Source organism: Periplaneta americana, chromosome 2 (genome assembly GCF_040183065.1).
Source record: "Periplaneta americana isolate PAMFEO1 chromosome 2, P.americana_PAMFEO1_priV1, whole genome shotgun sequence".
NCBI lineage: Eukaryota > Metazoa > Arthropoda > Insecta > Blattodea > Blattidae > Periplaneta > Periplaneta americana.
Genome location: NC_091118.1, coordinates 197,174,918 through 197,193,863, shown reverse-complemented (window position 1 = coordinate 197,193,863; position 18,946 = coordinate 197,174,918). Strand labels below are relative to the sequence as shown.

The 18,946-nt window shown below is 34.4% G+C and overlaps 1 protein-coding gene across 4 annotated transcripts in view; it reads right to left on the bottom strand.

The window, feature by feature from the left end:
* Positions 1-11,798: 11,798 nt before the first annotated feature.
* LOC138695008 (mucin-2-like) overlaps positions 11,799-18,946 on the bottom strand; it is a 195,364-nt gene continuing 188,216 nt past the window's right edge. For all 4 annotated transcript variants that reach the window (XM_069819289.1, XM_069819291.1, XM_069819293.1 and 1 more), the window contains 2 exons: positions 17,648-17,872; positions 11,799-15,561 (listed from right to left, as the gene is read on the bottom strand). In XM_069819289.1, the coding sequence (XP_069675390.1) occupies positions 15,493-15,561; positions 17,648-17,872 (294 nt within the window). In that variant the 3' untranslated portion in view covers positions 11,799-15,492. The remainder of the gene's footprint in view (positions 15,562-17,647; positions 17,873-18,946) is intronic.

The following is an 18,946-nucleotide window of genomic DNA, read 5'->3' as shown; positions in this document are numbered from 1 at the left end:
CTGGAAGGAACACATCTCAAGAATGGTTTCATCCAGGATCCCTAAGGCAATAATGAAGTATCGTCCAAATAGGAAACGGTCACTTGGTCGACCTATGAAAACATGGCAAGAAAATCGCTTTTTCAGGCCGTAACAGTTCTTTTGGGACTAGTACTTGACAGGATGATGATGATGATGATGCTGATTATTATTATTATTATTATTATTATTATTATTATTATTATTATTATTATTATTATTATTATTATTAACATGCAGTCAAAAATGCAACCATTTTAAAACATCGCACTTGTTGAATTTACCACATTCAGATTTTAATATTTTGAAAATTGTTAATACAATGCGAGATTTGTGAACAACCTAATTTTTAGACAACTAATATGTAGGGCCTACTGACCTTTAAAGCGCAGGTTATTATGCAGTAATCTTTAAAGGAAATGTATAGGCCTATGTGCAGCTCATTTAAATCCAATTTTAATCCACTTCATTTATTACAGAAGAAAATAATTAAAATATGTCTTCATAAACCTATTGATTTTCCATCTCAAAATTTGTTTTTAGACTTTAATGTACTTAACATAAGACAAATTTATTATATTGTATTAATAAAATTCATACATAAAAATCGAAATAATTTTAAATTGTATTCTCATAGTTATGAAACAAAAGGTATGAATTCTTTAAGATTGTTTGAACCAAAATGCGATACTGTTACAGTATTTAATCATAGTAGTAATTTAGGCCCAAGAATATATAACAAATTTATATTTAAATATCCTAATCTTGTAAATTCTAATAGTTCTATTATTAAATTTAAAAAGTTATGCATGGATTTTATAAAAATGGAAGAATTGTAAATTTAAATTTATATATTCTAATTGCATAGTAGACATAAGACAAAGTATTGTGTACTTATTAATTTCAATTCAGGAATCCGCCCCTGAGCACGAGTTCTACTCTTTCAGGGGCGAGCTAAAGTTTTTCTGTATGTATTATATTTTATGTTACAATTATTAGCAAAATAAATAAATAAATAGATAAATAAATAAATAAATAAATTTATCTTACCTTTGATGACTTCACTTTCGGTCTATTACCTTCGTTCGGGTGCAAAGAACCAATATTTCTGAACTCTATTCATGTAGCTACTATATGAAGAGGTGGGTCAAAAGTCGCTTTCCCCAATATTCGTTCTTAGGTTTCATACTTGTTCACATATACAGATATCATAACTTGAATAAACGAATAGCTGGTGTAATAAGTGATGGGTTGACAACCATGTTCGTGCGTCAACTGTTTTTCCGATGTCATGCCTTGTTATTGTTGTCGTTTTGTTTTATTGCGTTGGGTTGCGTCTCTATGCGATAACTGCTAGTTTCTTGCACTGAATCGTAAATTAACCACAGCACAACGTGATCTGACGCCATGTGATTTTTCGCTGTGGGATATCCTGAAAAATGATGTTTTTATTCAGAAACCGCAGGATCTGCATCAGTTGCAACATATGAATGATCGAACAGTCATTCGTAAAAATCGATGAAAATCGTGAGTTATGTTGTGCCATCTGTAAACCAGTGTTTAAAAGTTGTGAATTGTGTATCGAAAAACAGGATCTCTATTTTGAACAAATTTGTAAAGGAATGTATAGTCAAATGTAAATTGAATGTAATTAAATGTAAGGAAGTGTTTGGGGAAAGCGACTTTTAACCCATCCTGTACATTGTGGCCCATGGATAGTTCGTGTTGAATTAGTGAACTGTGTTTTGAGGCTTGCAATATTATATTCTCTGATGTCCAGAAAGTTATTGCGATACTCAGGTGTAATCATAAGATGTATTAGCAAGGATGCTGACGAATTGCTGGAAGTTGAACTTCACGGTTATAGCAATATTGAATAAAGTGTTCATTCTTCTTTCGGACTCCTCAGAATGTGCACATGACAGTCATATTTCAAAGAGAACATATAGAAACATCCAGTTCTATAATATGGTATCTCGTAAAACTATGGTAGTCATGCTGACCTTTCTCTCCTGCTGTTGGCCCTTAAACCACACACAATAACGTTTCCGTTGTCCGACCTAATGCCACTTCCTCCAGAGACCGCGGTGGTCTAGAGGTCTAGACATACCGGTACTCCAAATAAAACAACTCACATAAACCCACATTTTTAACTATTTATTCCAGATTGTTGAGAGTATAGAGGTCTTGGACACTACCAATATTATTATTGGAAGAAGTTAAGTTAGAGATGCGAGTTAGTTCATTTTTATTGGGTTATTTTACGACGCTGTATCAACATCTAGGTTATTTAGCGTCTGAATGAAATGAAGGTGATAATGCCGGTGAAATGAGTCCGGGGTCCAGCACCGAAAGTTACCCAGCATTTGCTCGTATTGGGTTGAGGGAAAACCTGGGACAAAACCTCAACCAGGTAACTTGCCCCAACCGGGATTCGAACCCGGGCCATCTGGTTTCGCGGCCAGACGCGCTGACCGTTACTCCTCAGGTGTGGGAGTTTGTTCAGGAAGTCCTTTCAACAATCCAAATGTTGCTGTTTTAATAATAGATCGCATAACTACTTTCATTTGTATATGATTTAAAATACTCTATAACAAACGCGAGCACAACAGATTTATTCATTCGCGAAAAATGAAGTACTACTGTAGTTCTTATAATTTTCGTAGATTTTACTACTTACGAAGTTTTTATATGAATTCCTGAATTCCATTATCAAATTACACTAACCATTCAATATTGAACATTTTCATACAGGCATTATAAGCAGGGGATTTTTTTTTTTTTTTTTTTTTTTTTTTTTTTTTTTTTTTTTTTTTTTTTTTTTTTTTTTTAAGAATTCAGTGAGTTCCTAATATAATGATTCTACATCTTGATTGCACAACTTTTAACACTGTATCACTTCGGAATATGTATGACAAGACTTTCTTGTGTTAAATTCTAACGTATCTTGTTTACATATTTCAACCTATTTATGGGTCATCCTCGGAACTGGTCGTTGTTGGTCTTGGCGGCTCTTGTTTTGTTTCCTGTGAGGGTGTGTTCGTGTGGTAAATGGACGTACTACACATCCAACCAAAAAGCCAGAAACTAAACACACTAGAACAATATGAAATATACAGACACACGAAAAAACACCCCAATGAAATTCTCAACACACAACTCAATTTCAGAACACACACACTCTTTGACTCTTCATTATACCACACGAACACACTCTCACAGGAAACAAAACAAGAGCCGCCAAGACCAACAACGACCAGTTCTGAAGATGATCCATAAATAGGTCGAAACATGTAAACAAGGTACGTTAGAATTTAACACAAGAAAGTCTTATCATACATATTCCGATAATGATTCTTCTCAGATTTTTTTTTTTAATTTGTTCGTATGCTTAAATTAAAAACAATATGTATAGAATTATAGCTCTAAAGAGACCAGGTGAAATAGAAATGCAGTAAGTGATTATTCAATAATAACTTACAAGCGAGAGATGAAGATGTGAAAGGGGGTGAAGAATTGAGAAGACGTGAAGAAGTGAGAGAAAGTAACAAAGTAAGAGGAGATGAAGGAGGGAGAAGAGGTGAAAAATTGAGAGAAGGTGTAGAAGTGGAAAGTGAAACAAGTGAGAGGAAGTGAAGAAGTAGAGGAGATGAAGGAATGGGGAAGTGAAGAAGTGAGAGTAGGTGGAATGAAAGAAAATGAAGTGATAGGAGATGAAGAATTTAGAAAAGGTGAAGAGGTGGGAGGACGTGAGAGACGGTGAAGAGGTTGAAAGGAGATGTAGAAGTGGAAGAAAGTGAAGAATTTGAAGGAAGTGAGATGAAAGTGGAGGATTTGAGGAGTGAGAGGAGCTGAAGAAGTGGGAAAAGGTTATGACTGTTCATTACAATGTATGAGAAGAAAAAGAAAAATGAGAAGGGAAAATGAAGTGAATGTGAAATAGGAGACGAAAGTAGTGTGAGGTACCTATGAGAAAAAAAGGAAGTAAATGATTGAGAAGCAAGAAGAGAAGAGGAAGAAATTAACAGAGACGTGAGGAAATGGAAGGGATATAAAAATACTTTTATGCTCGACCATCCCGAAATGTAGTAATTATACATCTGGTAGTAGCCCTTTAATGCACCTCATTAAAGTACACCTATTCATTATAGTTCAGTTGTTCAGCCAATGAGAAATCACCATTGTACCATTATAAAACCGCAAGTATCGATTATTCTGGGATATGCAATCGAAAGACAATTAGCGAGAAGTCACGGAGGCTGGAAATCCAATACTGTCGCAGAATGTTATGTTCTGTTACTATAATAATTAGCGTTAATTGTAAATAATATTCAAATAAATTCAATTTCTCATCTCGTTTTTCAATTCTAAATCATTTTCCAGATTATATCAATATTAATGTTCATGTTATTCTCTAGATTATATCAAGGTCAATGACATTCGTCCCTCGGAAAAATCAATACTTTCGCGTCTGCGCACATCTCACAATTTAGAAGGTCAGTTCCGCTCTTCACTTACATAACCATAACATGAACACTTATGAATAATTTCAAGTTAGAAATATGGTCGAGCATAAAAAGTCGTATGAAACTTGCCTATAATGGTAATTTTCATACGAGCGTCTTAATTACTACCATTATAGGCTCGTTGCATAATGTACTATTAATTTCTATATCTTAAACCTAAACTCTATCGAAATTATTGTTGAACTCGGAGAAACTTGTTAGGCCATAAATCGTGTGCAATGTTTCGTTCAACTTCTCCCGTCCACTTCCTGTACTTCACACTTTGATAAAGGCAGCACTTTTTACACCACAGGCAGCTGATAAATATAAATATTAAAATTCTGAGAGACCAAGTTAAATAGAAGTCCGCGTTAAAATAAAATACTATCTCCAATCTCCTCCCATGAAATGGAAATAAAACTTGTCATTTGAATTTTATATTTTGACATTTGTAAATTGATAAGAACGAAACAATAGACAAACGAACTCCACTGACGTAAATGAGTCTCCTTGGAATTGCATAATTTTAAAAATGAGGTAACAAAAATGATGGAGATCCTGGATAAGCCCCACTCGCTATGAAAGAGTGCGTCACCTCTCTGCCTGTCTGTCACCTCTTCCGTTTCGTTACGCTTTGGATCGAGCCTTGACTGACACGCACAGATAACTTGCACAGGCCCACGCATGCTTTCTGTCTTGTGGCCTGTGGCTGATTTTCCTTCTGATGTGTGTTGCGTGTAAATCATGGGTCATTACTTTTGAGTCCAGAATTTCGATAAGGAATTACAAGGTATCAGTAACGAAGAGGTAGCCTACGTAATTAAGTAAGGCACCAAACACACCTGCATGAAAACATGTTTAGAAGACGGATACGTAATAACATGTTTATGTCATGACATTTAGTTTCTTTGAGTAAACAATATCGTAGGCCCTAGTAAACACTACTGTATTTTATAATTGCACAAATTGCTCGTACGCAGTAGCTTAAAAATGGTTGCTATGATGCTTATTTAATGTAAACTGGCGTTCATTAGAAATCCCAGGACGGTATATGTCGTTTTCCGAAGACTCCAGGAAACATAGTGGGTCAAAATTAATTAATTCTGAAATATTATCCGGTATGTGATTGCATTATATTCCAATTTTATTTTAATTATTATTTTTCTGCGATTTTGTTATTTTATTTCATACTAGCCCTACCCGTGCGCTCCGCTGCACCCGTTAGAAATAAATATAAAGTAATTACATAATTAAAATAGGACATTTGATCCAGGGAACATTCATGTTTGATAGAAGGATAAATCGTTTAATATGTTACTTAATTTAAATTGCATCCAAATAATTAAAATGCGATCATTTTGGTCCAGAGACACTCACTTGGTGCAATGACAATTCCTTTAACATGTTTCTTAATTTTTATTACATGTAACCATAGTTTAATGAAGATTGACATCATTTAGATTTAATGTGTATATTTTATTGTACTTGTTATAGGTTTCCATTGAATTATGGTAATAACTTAATTGTAACTCTTGTTTTCTACGTATTCAGTAAATGGCGCTTGGCCCACTATGGTACTGAACCCTTCAAATAACTTAAATTATATTATATAATATTACATATTATATTATATTACATTATATTATATTATATCATATATCATATCATATCATATCATATCATATCATATCATATCATATCATATCATATCATATCATATCATATCATATCATATCATATCATATCATATCATATCATATCATATATCATATCATATTATATCAGAAGTTACTGTAATAACATTATAGCATTATGTCCATCTAGAGAAACTACACTTTCCAGTGGTGAAATAATAATTAATTGTACAAATCGGTTAATTTAGCTTCCGATATTACTTCATACAAACACAGAAACATTGTCTGTAGGCTATCTTTCATAGCTTTCGATTGTTGCTGTCCAAGGCCCCTTATAGACGAAGTCATTTGTTTTTTAATTCATTACACGGCCTTAGATGACAGTTATTTTAATTTTAAAACTTATTTATCTCATTAAATATCAGTCCTATCAAAATTTTTCAAGGAATAAAACTTATCGTAAATTATTTTTAAAGAAACTTTTGTTATGTAACATTTTTCACAAAAATCAATAATAAACGAGATATTTCGATTTATTTAATTCAGGTCCCCTTATAACCCCCCTTTAAAATAATGTATTTTGATTGCCATATAGCCTAAAATCTAAGTTACAACGAACTTAATTTATATTCTAATTTTCATTGAAATCCGTTCAGCCATTATTGCGTGAAAAGGTAACAAACATACAGACAGACAGATAGACATAAAAACAAAAATTTCAAAAAAGTGATTTTCGGTTTCAGGGTGGTTAATTATATATGTTAGGACCAATTATTTTTGAAAAATCGAAAATTACCAGAAAAATTTCGGCTACATATTTATTATTAGTATAGATTAACATATTTGTAATTATTATCGAGCGTCGATACATTAAAGGTTATTTATGTATCAAGGAAGGTTTTGTAAGTTGCCCGAGGTGTATTAATTATTAATAATTCCCGAGTTGCACACAATAATTTATGTCTTACTTCTTTACCACGTCACTGTTCGTTAACAGAAAACCACAATTTAAGTCCCACGGAGTTAGTGTGCACTCGAAGTTGGTTGCTTGACGGTTGTCAGCCCACTTTGAGGTCTGTGGATATAGAGGGAAAAATTGGATCGGTATCGGTTAGAGTTCCCGGGTAGCTCAGTGGTAGAGCGTTGGTACGTTAAACCAAAGGTCCCGGGTTCGATACCCGGTTCCGGAACAATTTTTCCCTCGAAATTATTCAAATCAACTTGACAGGGAGTTATACCTGAAATCTTGATTTGCATAATACACGTCACTGTTCGTTAACAGAAAACCACAATTTAAGTCCCACGGAGTTAGTGTGCACTCGAAGTTGGTTGCTTGACGGTTGTCAGCCCACTTTGAGGTCTGTGGATATAGAGGGAAAAATTGGATCGGTGTCGGTTAGAGTTCCCGGGTAGCTCAGTGGTAGAGCGTTGGTACGTTAAACCAAAGGTCCCGGGTTCGATACCCGGCTCCGGAACAATTTTTCCCTCGAAATTATTCAAATCAACTTGACAGGGAGTTATACCTGAAATCTTGATTTGCATAATACAGATGAAGTAAGACATATCTCCTTTCTCTCTCTTTTCACAGTGAGACAAGATACATCATACGGACTTTAATATACGTCAGAGTCAACAATGAAGTTATTGATGAAAATATGATAACTAGTGTACAAAATCGATGGATGTAATATTCCTCAAGAAGTTTGTTCGTTTGTAATTTCTATTTCATTTCCGCTGAAGACTAATTTGTATTTCATTTTATTCATTTCTGTATTTTGTTCAGTTTCAGAAGTTGTTTAAATTGAAAACATTACTCTCTTGCAATAACCTTTATATATCTCGTATCCAAGGAGTAAAACAGCATCGCGGAATATCATCTCACTATCATCAATTTCATCGATGATAAAAAGAAGAAGAGAAAAAATTTGCATTTCCGTGATAATATTGGTTATAGTTTTTGTATCATCACAGAAATTTCTCTTTACACCTGGTACATTGAGAAAGTAAAAAAAGGGTGAAATGTGACGTCGAAATGTATTCCTGATTGGTTGTTATCTGTACATGACTGGAACATGGCTCGACACGCTATGCCCGTGGGCGGTATCCGGCGTTATATCTGTCTTGCCTGATTACCATGGTGATTGGTTTTGTGTAAAGAAACTATCGTTATGTTACAACCAGGGGCGGCCCGTCCATAAGAGCTGCGGAGCTGCAGCACTCCCTGCTTTGACAGGAAAATGAAAATAATATTTATTTTAATTTGTAGAAAAATTGTTACAGCTTTTATTGGTAAATTGTTTTATATTTCATCTGGCCGGGAATATGTACTATTATCTTATGGATAATCTTTTTGCGCTTCGACTGTATTGGAATTGACACTGCATTCATAGTAGTCCTGGGATCTGCAGGGTGGGCAGCTCATAGAGAGTGTGCCTTGCATGGTCAGGGAGTAGACAGGTGAAGGGAAGTAGAGGGAAACTGCCGCTGTTTAAAACCCATATTTTGCTGCAGTGGCTTGCAGAGCCAGGCGACAAGGGAAGATCTTTCCTCCACTCCCACACCGCTATTGTAATGCTACGTCAAATGGATTCTCTATTCCCTTGAAACTTAATGACAACATTTTTATTTTCTCTTCAAATACTTACTGTTGTAGAATCTTATCGAGTTAATATAACGAAATTAATGTTCTCTTTTGCCTTATTATTACGTATATATCCAGCCTCCAGCAGAACCTAATATTTGCCTTAACTCAAAATGACTGCACGAGTAGAATCCTCTTAATATAGCACGTAAAATACGAAAGAGACGTCTTTTACACTTTTAGAACATTGCTTTGGTGTTACGTCTTAGTACCGTAACTTAACCAAATGTGTAAGCATGAGTGTGTGGCTCTAGACAAGACTAATAGTAAAGGCTTTATACTGGACCCAACTGTTAGATTTGAGATGAGCCAGACCCAACCATCCGAGGTCAACAAAGAAAAACAACAAATTTATGAGCCTACTATTCCGTATTTTCGAGAAAAATATCAGATGGAAGGCACCTGGGAAGTACATGGTTTAATGATCGGAGCGAGGGGCATCATCCCACGATCAACTGTAAACACTATCAAAACATTTGGAATCCATGACATCATTCCAAAAATAATTACTTCAACCATTAAAGGGTCTGTGGCAATTCTGAAAAATCATTTATACGGAATATCATAATACCCCCCCCCCTTTTCTATTCGTTAGTGTGTGATTGTTACAAATATATGTACAAATTTATTATTTCTTAAACTTAAGCTCCTAGTTCACATTTAAATTTGGCTCATCTATCTTACTGTAAGCATTACTATTCTTATATGTGTGTTATTCTGTGTTTTTGGCAACCCAGGATGCCTGGGCAGACTATTTCTTGAAATAAATTATATATTCTCAACTTTCCCTTGCGGAGAAGATGGATGTAATGAAGTGAAATTAAATGGTCGTTCGTTACCCGACTTAAATCTTACTCAAGCTTCATCCAGCCGAAATAGTGCATATACAGTATGTAAGGAAGTATAACAATGAAATTTACGCTAAGCATTTGTGATTACGTGGATGTGAACAAAAAAAATCTGTATTTTGTTTTCCTTGCCTCCTCTTCGGTGGTGATACTGCATAGACTAGGAGTGGTGTGATAGATTTAGGACATTTGCCCCTAAAAATTAAAAAGCACGAACCTTCGCTGCCTCACCTGAAAAATGTTCTTTCATTGGCAATGTTAGGCAAAACTAACATCGCTGCGCAACTAAGTGAAGCGAACAGAACAAACATTCTCAAACATAATCAAGAAATGAGAAAAAATCGTGAAATTATTTTAAAAAAAAATATTGATTTTGTGGCCAATATGAACTTCCCCTTAGGGGACACGATGAAAAAACGATTCGAAGAACCCTGGTGTATTTCGTGGGTTGCTACAGTTCATTAGTAATCTAAACGACCTCTCAAAAATCATTTGGAACATGCCACTCTTTAAAGGTAGTTCTAAAATAATTCAGAATGAACTAGTAGATTGCATGTTGAGTGTCTGCTGATCTGAAATTCAGACTGAAATCGATGGTATTAGTTTTTTTTTTTAGCGATTATGGCAAATGATGCCACAGACATCTCCCAACTAAGTCAGGAAGTTTTGATTTTTCGATATGTATTGCATTTATTTTTGTCCTATACTTATTAGTAATGATATCAAGAAGTGGAATTTGTATGTATCAAAATCTACTGCAGCTCCCCCAATCCACAAGTTCACGAGCCGCCACTGGTTACAACTACATGAAGCTTATAGCCCTTGAAAAGTTTTGGCCTAAGTCCATAACTGCAGTTTTGTAAAAGGTACATAAATGGAAATACTATAATATAATGCCGGCGGGACTTGAACGCACAACCATGACTTCCAAACAGTAATTAAAACTGCACCTAGGCTATTAAGCACATCACGGCAGGCAAGATTTCTTCATTTTTGTCTTGTCGTTATATGAAGTATACGAAGCAAGAAAGTGCATACTGTGATGCTGAGAAATATGCTTCGAGATATTCAAGGCATTACAAATTTCCAGTATTCCTGCTATCGAAAAATTGGTTTCTGTCTGACTGTTTCTGTACGGCGGTATCTCCTGAGCTATTGAATAAATGTTGCTCAAATTCAGTTATTTATGAGTGAGTTCAACCGTAAAATATACACATAAAATCAGAATGATTCATAAGTAAGCATAAATACCGAAATAGAGAGAAGTAAAACAAAGACTTGCTGGTATTCATAGGGTTATCAAACGTCCGTATTTAGCAGGATATATCCGAATTTTGAAGATCTGTCCTGCTGTCCGTATTAATTTTTTAAGATTAATTAAATGTCCGTATTCCTATGAAAAAGTCCCAATTATCCATTTTCAATAATTACATTTCAAAATATAATTAGTCACCGACGTAGCTCAGGTGGTAGCGCGTTTGCCTGCTGATCCGGAGTTGCTCTTCGACGTGGGTTCGATTGCCGTTTGGGCTGATTATCTGGTTGGGTTTTTCTAACGTTTTCCCCAAACGTAAGACGAATGTCAGATAATCTATGGCGAATTCTGGACCTTATTTCGCCAAATATATCGCGATTACCAATTCCATCGACGCTAAATAACCGAGTAGTTGCTACTACGTCGTTAAATAACTAAATAACTATAAAATACATATTTCTGAATTGTGAATAATTTTACTTTTTTTTTTTTTAATTTTAGTAGGTTATTTTACGACGCTTTATCAACATCTTGGTAATTAGTACCATACAGTCCACACCCGTGGAGTAACGGTTAGCGCGTCTGGCAGCGAAACCAGGTGGTCCGGGTTCGATTCCCGGTCGGGGCAAGTTACCTGGTTGAGGTTTTTTCCGGGGTTTTCCCTCAACCCAATATGAGCAAATGCTGGGTAACTTTCGGTGCTGCACCCCGGACTCATTTCACTGGCATTATCACCTTCATCTCATTCAGACGCTAAATAACCTAAGATGTTGATAAAGCGTCGTAAAATAACACACTAAAATTAAAAAAATAAATAAATAAAAAAGTACCATACATTACGTTTGAATGTACGTGTAGTCGCTAGTGGTTGCACGAACTTGGATAAAAACAAACATATTCAAGTTTTCAATCTTTATTTACAACAGAGAGCATAACAGTTGCATAACCACTAACATTACAATATTATTTACAGCGAGTTCTTTGTTTACAATGTAGGTGTTATGGACAGAACCTCTAAGTACAATAAAATCCCTACGAAAAAAGCAAAATGCAAAACTTATTGCCATATGGTTGCCACAGAATATTAGCAGTGCTGGCAGAAAATGTTTTTTTTTTTTTTTTTTAGTTAATTCTTTTAGCTTACATGATTCCTAATATTATTTCACACATACATATTAACAATGACATTGGATGATCAAAAAAAAATGCAAATTATTGTGAATATGTGTTAGCCATAGCTACTTATATAATATGAGAAGTTACATAATTTAATAACAAAGAAACCAAAATACTATGTGATTGAAAGGAATGGTGAGAAATCGGATGAGATAAAAGAAAAATGCGGTACAGATGATATAAGATGAAGACCTTGAAACGAATGTAGTCCCAAATTCTCAGAACTGAATCTCTGTCACACAGTTATTTCACGTGTTGTTATATTTTAGTCCCAGTAGGCTAGAATCAGTATTATAATAATGGAGATAAACTGTGGTTTTGTGGTTTCCAGAGAATGGCTTTCGGATAAGATCAAGGTAAACAACTTCTTTATAAATTGCTGGTTCCTTCACTTGTTGTGTATAAATTTCCGAAGCAATTCAGTAAACTATAGAGATTATGTGATTATGTGGTTGATGGAACAAAACTAATTAGAGAATGGTTATCATGATCTGAGAGCATTCTATTGCAAAGATACTATGAAACGTCAAGTTAAAATATTCTGTGAGATAGGCCTACAAAGACTGCATTAAAATTTTGATGTGAATATGTTTTCATTAATATTAAAAATTACCTGTGATTAAGGTTCTGGCTGATATGTACTGTATATCTATTATCAGGCAATATACATCACTTGACGATATGTGTCACAGGAAGAATAATTGTTTGTGTGCATCTGAAGTCTGATTAGTGGAATATGTAGCTAAGCTTAATCGGCGATGTATGCATTGGAGGGGGAAAGGAACTGGCCACCCTACCCCATTATCTCCTGGCCTAGTTGCCTCATGAGTGATGCTTTATTGGTGTTACGAGGTTCAAACCTGTCTTTGGACAGTTGACTGAACAACAACAATATTAAAAAATGAGTCAGTCTGACAAAACGTAAAATCAATGAATATGTGAGAAAAGAGGTATAACTGAAATTATGAAATTCGTGTGTAATAACTTATGTACCGGTCGGTATCTTTAAGGTTTTACATTGAATTAATGTCTCTTATTTTTGGGAACAAGATAGTTAATGGTTTTATTGCCAAGCACTCAGTATTAGTTAACACCACACTGAATTAATATTGGAACGTATAAATAATGAAGAAAGAAGAAAACAGTATTTTACTTGGATAAAATTTATTTCTGTTTATTTATTTATTTATTTATTTTTTATATTGTCTTGTCTTTGTGAACGAGTTTCAACCAGATCATTTCTTTGTTTGAAGTTAATGTGAAATTAAATTTTCTAAAAAAATGTGATAGCCTATTTAATGGTATATACAGGGCTATTCAAAAAGAAGGAGCACATTTCAAACATTTATTTCTTCCAAACTACAAAAGATAGAAACACAATTCCAACGTTCCAACGTTCCTGGACAGAGAAAGATTCAATTTTGTATGCATTTAGTATAAGCACCATGTGTCACACGACAAATATCAAAACGGTGGCTCATTTCTTGCCACACATGAATCAGCTGATCTCTAGTTATCGAATTCACAGCTTCAACAATTCGGTGCCGCAGACTTTCAAGAGTGTCAGACATAGGGGGGATAAAAACACTGTCTTTTACGTAACCCCACAGATAAAAATCACAAGGAGTGAGGTCTGGAGACCTGGAGGCCACCAGCGATGAAGTTGATCTTCTCCTCCTCCCCTTCCAATCCAGCGTCCTGAAATGGTGTCATTCAGGTAACATCGGACGTGGTTAGAGAAATGAGGCGGAGCACCATCTTGCATGAAGATGAAGTCATTATTAAACTGACGGCGAAAAGCACGTTAAACTTCAATAATGGACTCTAGTTTTGCTAATTGCAGCACACAAAATGCTTTTTCCTGTTGTGTCGCCATTTTACTACAGACATTCAAGAGCACCAATGCGACCGCGTATGACAAGCAACAGCGCCAATGCGGCCGTGATTGGAACTTCTACCCGAACTGTTCAAAATTTAAACTTTCGTCTGTCCAGGAACGTTGGAATTGTGTTTCTGTCTTTTGTAGTTTGGAAGAAATAAACATTTGAAATCTGCTCCTTCTTTTTGTATTTTATTATAATATTAAATATAACTCGAATGTCACGAAAAAAGCGTTAAAATGACAATTTTGATATAAAAGTAGAAAAAATAGTTATATTTCTGTTGTAAATTTAATCATCATCAAATCATTGATTTGCCTTGTACTTCTGGCTCTGTCCATGAAGCCAATGTGCATGTAGTTCTGACAGGAGTAGTACCTCTTACAGTGTCACACTTTATTTTGGCATGGGATGGCTGAGGTAATCGGTAAACGGAACCAACAATATATAGTGTGACACTACATTAGTTTCAGAATCGGTGTATATCTCAGATACGAGCACAATCGTCTAAAGAATGTCATGAATTTCATAAGAAGCAAACTTTCAGTCTTAATTACGTTCAGTAACTAGATTAATAACTCTTTAGATTCTTCTTAAAATGTATTATTCGATCGAAATGGCACTCATAAGCGTTTAAATAAAGTTTTATTATATACAATGAAAAAGTATATTTTGATTTTCCTGAATTCAAATTTTCATTAAGCTTAAATATTTTAAAGAAGTACAGTTTAGAGTTCAATATTTTAGGAGTGTACTCCTGCTGCTATCAGAACTGATTTCAGACTTGCTGACACCTGTTACCCACCACCTGGTGTCTAGAAACAGCTGAACTAAAACCCTTGTGTTATATAACACAATTCTCCTAACCCGAAAACTATTTGGCAACTTATAAATAATGTTCGTTTTTCTATCATGTTTGGAGCGATGTCATACAAAAATTGTCTCCATCAATATGATGGGTCATATTCCAACCGATGTCTTGCTCAGTGCCCATAAATAGCTAGGCCATCAAGTACAACATGGAAACAAAAAATATATTTAAGAGGGAGGTAAAAGGATAACATTGAGGAAATTCTTATTCTTCTTCTTCTTCATGCTTTTATTATACCAAAAATAATAAGAGAGAGTTAAGAAAAGGAAAAGGCGAATAGATATGTGAAGTAAAGTAAAGGTAGAAGTAATGACATCAGAATAGACACATGCAATAACGGAGAAAGAAGAAAGAGATAGTGAAAAACTGAGAGAAAGAGAAAGTGAAGAAATTAAGTAAGGAAAAGAAAAATTGAGGGAGAAAAGAAAAAAGGAAATACAAATAATAAGAAAAAGAAAAATTAAGAGGAAAATAGGATGTCAAGAATGAATGAATAAACATGAGAATGAAGCTAGGAAGAAAGAAAGGTAAATATAGAGTACCGGTGCTTTAAAAAGTTCTTTCCAGTCATATTTACTGAAACCACTGTAGAGCAGGTTCAGCTCTTTCCGCAATATCATGGTAACAGATTGAGCAAATACCACCCGTCACGCTACAGTCAGGCTCAACCTGAACCTACACCTGATCCCAGGGCCAGGGATTTCATAAATGACTGGAACGATTTTGTTGCTCCCTGAAACACAAGAATACAACTGTGTAAAAACTCTAAGTTTCTTCTTCTGCAGGGAGAAAGTGTCTTTTATAAAGTAAAATCCTTGATGAATGTATAGCCATACTACAAAACGAGGTTATGAGGCATGGATAAATACACCCAGGAAAACAACATTGTGTAAATATGAGCTTCAATTGTTCTGTATTTCTTCTACTGTTTTATTTAAACTGGTGAAGCATCATTGTCTTTGTGTATAGTCTTAAAAGAAATTAGAAATGAAAATGGTTGTCCCTTTTTTTAGTGTCGAGTGGAATTAATTTACGAGTACGCTCTGAAAAAAATAAGAAATGTGAATATTTATTTTGTCTATTTTCTTTATTACTTTCCGTGTTTATTTTCAAGTGATGTGAGTATTCAGTAACTTAAAGTTTACATTGTGTGAATCACGGCTCACTTAAGCCTACATGCAACTGAAATATTATCACAAGGAAATCAGTTTAAGTAAATATTGTTCTAGTTTGTCCAATTGTATACAAGGAATTCTGTTGCATACCGTAACAGATTCTTTTATGTTTAGGACTGGTTAATTATGATCGATAATGCTGTATTATTAAGTTATTTTACAGGAATGTAAATCACTTGGGTAGTTTTCTTTGCATATTTCCTCTAATATTATTTTACTGGTTAACTTCATAACTTGTTTACTGTGTTACTTTACTTTATTCCAGTACCTACGGTGAAAAAAAACTGTGATTTATGGTAGTACCAGCTACATATATATTTGCTATTGTAGTCTACATGTGTTAAAATAATTTTATTTATGCTCGACCATGCCAAAATGTAGTAATTATACACCTGGTAGCAGTCCTTTAATGCATGTCATTAAAGTACACCTATTCATTAAAGTTCACGTTTTCGATTATTCTCGGATATGCAATCGAAAGACAACGAGGGAAACGTCACGGAGGCTGGAAATCCAATACTGTCGCAGAAGGTTATGTTCTGTTACTATAATAATTAGCGTTAATTGCAAATAATATTCAAATAAATTCAATTTGTCATTTCGTTTTTCAATTCTAAATCAATTTCCAGGTTATATCGAAATTAGTTCATGTTACATTACATCAAGGTCAATGACATTATTGTTTCTCGGAAAAAATCAATACTTTCGCGTCTGCGCACATCTCACAATTAACGAGCTATGAACAAGGTCACTTCCGATCTTCTGTCAGATACAAATAAAATGAATACTTCTGAATAATTTCAAGTTAGAAATATGGTCGAGCATAAAAAGTCGTATGAAACTTGCCTATGATGGTAATTAAGACACTCATATGAAAATGATGAAACTTGCTTGCACTCGTTTCATAAACAAACATACTTGCATCTTAATTACTATCATTATAGGCTCGTTGCATAATGTACTATTTAAGGGTAGGCCTACACCAAGGTGAAATATTGTCATTTTTAATAAAAAAAAATTACGGTTTTCCGATTTCATAATATTAAAAAATTTCTCAAAGTCTATTAATAACACTTGCTATCAAGATTTTCTTTAGATCTGAATTATTTTTAAATATATTGTTTATATACTTGCAATTTGTTTGGCAATTTTATACACTATCACATTAAATACTTTTTTCTTAGTTTTTGAGTACAAATGGAATGGAAAGTCTTGGCAGCAAGTTTTGTTTCTAAGAGTTTGACGTATTACAGACAAACATTTTGAAATTTGTGAAAAGTGTAGCAGTTTTTTCAAAATGTTATTTAAGTTTACAAAAATGTTAATAATTCATATATTTCCTAACCAAATTAGATGAAACTGTGTACAGAGACTAGTTAAATGCAGTATGATATATGTACAAATTTTCAGGTCTGGAATTTGAATAGTTTAGAAAATTAAAATTTCACCTCAATGTAGGCCTAACCCTAAGTTGAATACCTTAGGTGGAAATGTACCGATAACTAGTTTTCACCATTGTGCCAAAATCTACTTCTGACATATAGGACAAAATTAAGTTTGGAAATTTGTTGAAGATCGAAATTGAATCATTACGGGAATTATTTCAGAAAGAAAATTGAATAGTCTGATTATGAATTGTTTTACCTGCAACACAGAGCCCATCAGTTGTGAAACTGCCTTCGTTGCGTTGATGGCAGCTTCCACCAATCCCTGGCCAGCTCTTGGATCCCTGATTTTCGTGTCACCAAGATTATCATTTGGTAGTGGTCCAAAAAGTTCATTCAGCAGTCGGCCTGGGGCTGCTGTGGTGGTAGGAGGGGGCTTCACCTTCTTTGTAGGTTTGGTTGGTACTGATTGGCTCAAGACATTCTGTTGCAAAGAATCACATTTAAGTTTACTTATTTAACTTGAAGGAACTCTTACACAGTTCCTTTTTCTGTCCGTGTTTTTAGAGGTACTATTTAATAACATAAACAGGTTATGTTGCATTTCTTCAAGAAGCATTTAATGTGAATTAATGGTACACAATAAATTCCTGTATACATTTAATGTAAATGATAAGAACAACTTTGTTAGATTTTATGCATTAGTAATGCACATACTGACAAGTGAATAAATAAATATAATCAGAGAGGAAATTTTAGTATAAATTTTAAGAGAAAATTAGAGTATTGATCTAGATGAAATGTTAGCAATGCCAATGGTAATAAACATGATCGTATCGAAGAAATTATTTAAAAGTAAGAATTTGTCACGGCTTTGTAGAAATGAATAGGACTTCCATGTTGAATCTTTCGTGCACTACTTTTAACACTTGAATATAAATAATTGATTAAATGGCGATCTTACTCGTGTTAATTATGTAAGCATGTGTGGCTTACAGCTGTTTCGGTGTTACCGGTACTTGACACCATCCTCAGAGCCTACTAGATCTCGGCGCTGTCTCAACTTCGCTGCCTGTTATGTGGGTGCATTCGTGTGATGAAGAGTTGTGTCAAATAGTGTGTGTGTTCTGAAATTGATCTGTGTGTTGAGAATTTGATTAGGGTGTGTTTTAGTGTGTCTGTATATTTCATATTGTTCTAGTGTGTTGAGTTTTTGGTTTTTGGGTTGTATGTGTAGGATTTCCATGTCTGTATTTATGTTATTGTATGTGTATATGCCGAACACATAACTAATGCTAACCACACATACAATAACATAAATACAGACATGGAAATTCTACACATACAACCCAAAAACCAAAAGCTCAACACACTAGAACAATATGAAATAAATAGACACACTAAAACACACCCTAATCAAAGTCTCAACACACAGATCAATTTCAGAACACACACACTATTTGACACAACTCTTCATCACACGACTGCACCCACACAACAGGCAGCGAAGTTGAGATAGCGCAGAGATCTAGTAGGTTCTGAGGATGGTGTCAAGTAC